Source organism: Galeopterus variegatus, unplaced genomic scaffold (assembly GCF_000696425.1).
Source record: "Galeopterus variegatus unplaced genomic scaffold, G_variegatus-3.0.2 Scaffold5748, whole genome shotgun sequence".
NCBI lineage: Eukaryota > Metazoa > Chordata > Mammalia > Dermoptera > Cynocephalidae > Galeopterus > Galeopterus variegatus.
Window position 1 is genome coordinate 58,116 of NW_007731859.1, and position 1,825 is coordinate 59,940.

General features: G+C 34.2%; 1 protein-coding gene across 1 annotated transcript in view; it reads left to right on the forward strand.

Moving 5' to 3' along the window:
* Positions 1 to 1,825, forward strand: part of LOC103605337 (structural maintenance of chromosomes protein 1B-like) — a gene marked incomplete at its 3' end in the record, with an annotated part of 77,726 nt that overhangs the window by 26,851 nt on the left and 49,050 nt on the right. The window contains 1 exon segment of the mRNA XM_008589907.1: positions 620 to 827. Coding sequence (XP_008588129.1) covers positions 620 to 827 — 208 coding nt within the window.

A 1,825-nucleotide genomic window follows, 5' to 3' on the forward strand; every position in this document is an offset into this window, starting at 1 on the left:
ATACAAAGTTCTCACTCTTCCACTGTTTTTTCTTTATTTCCTCCATTGCTTTTCATTTCATTGTAGACGGTTAAAGATTATCCTTAAGTACATAATAAATGTAATATTTAAATTTTGAAAATATAAATGTATAACAGTAGTGAAACTTTAACTTTCTTTTGGCATTGATACTTTTAATAAAAGTAGTGGGTTGTGTCATGAAAGCTAATGCATGGGTACCTCAGAAAGTTCATGGAAATATAGAATTAAAAGATAATACGGATCTTTCCATGAACTTTTTGAAGACCCCTCATACATCCCAAGTATTCTGCCACTAAGAGTTTCTTTTTAACTGGCATTTCCTTATTATTAAGCTCATGAGGACTGCTCTGGTTATAGTGATCTATCGTTATATTTCAGTGTGCAGAAATACGTATCTTTTGGATCGACAAAGAATGATCAAAATTGTTTTTGCCCTCATTTGATGTTAGGTTTATTGTATTATATTTTTTTGTCTTTTCAATATTAATAGAGCATTACTCCATTCCCCTGCAATGCCAGATAAGAGTGCTTTGTATCTGGTAATTCCTAAATTTCGGTTTTTCTTTTTGCTATATAATTTGTTGCTGTTATTATGAAGGGATTGCTTGAAAGAGAAGAAAGAGCAAGAGGAAACCTTAGTGGATGAAATTGGAAAAACAAAGTCAAGAATGTCTGAGGTTAATGAAGAATTGGATCGTATTGGAAGTGAATTGCAGAATGCTGGAATTGATAACCATGAGGGAAGACGTCAGCAAAAGAGAGCAGAGATTCTGGATCGCCTTAGGAGACTTTACCCAGATTCTGTGGTAATTAGAAGGAACAATTAAAACAAGGCTAAGCTTTCCTGTTTGAAAAAATACATTCTTATTTGGAATTATCAATATACCATTATTAAGAAGCAAAATTATTTCAGGAATCTTTAAGTTTTGTGCTTGACAATTTATATTTAAAATATAACAGTAAATAATCAGAGTAAAATGTAAATTCCTTTCAGTAGTGACTATAGATAAGTAATTAATGTGGAAAAGCATAGACATGAACACAGTAACCAAAAAGTCTGAGTTATGGCTTGTATCCCTAAAGGACATGGGTGCCATGAAATAGTCTGAGCCTCCCAGATACATGGACTCAAACCTCATGTTCTTCATTGTTTCAGGGTTTTTTAAAAATATTTTTCAGCAGACGTCATTGGTATATTTTTATTCTCTAACTATGCATCTAGTATTGCTAATGTATTTTATTAACCAAAATACAATGTTACTTGGGGGGTGTCACCCTCACTGCATTATTTCCTTTGGGATCAGGGGGTGGGCATCTGACTTGCTTGTCACTAACATCATTGTACACTGTGTTATGATGGCCTGTTTTCAGCATTTGATATTATTAACTACTTGATCTATTTTAAAACACCTGCCACTGGCCTCCATGGTACCACACTGTCCTGGTTTTCTTTGTACCTCTCTGGCCACCCATCTTCATCTTCTTTACAGTATCCTTTTTGACTTTCTGACTCTTACATGTGGTTTTGACATCTGGATAATGATGGAGGAGTAAAGCTGGGTCACAGAATCTTTTTTCCCCACTTTCTAACAAAATGACAGAAACTTTAACATATCACTTCAAACACCAATCAACCTAAAATATCATAAAGTTCAGAAAATGGTGATAGTCCAGTATTAAAAAAAAAATTGAAATATAGCACTACTTGTTTTTAACTCTGCGTAAGCCAAAGTGATAAGTCAACTATTTCCTAAGAATTCTCACTTGGGCCTGGCCGGTTACCTCAGTTGGTTAGAGCACAGCC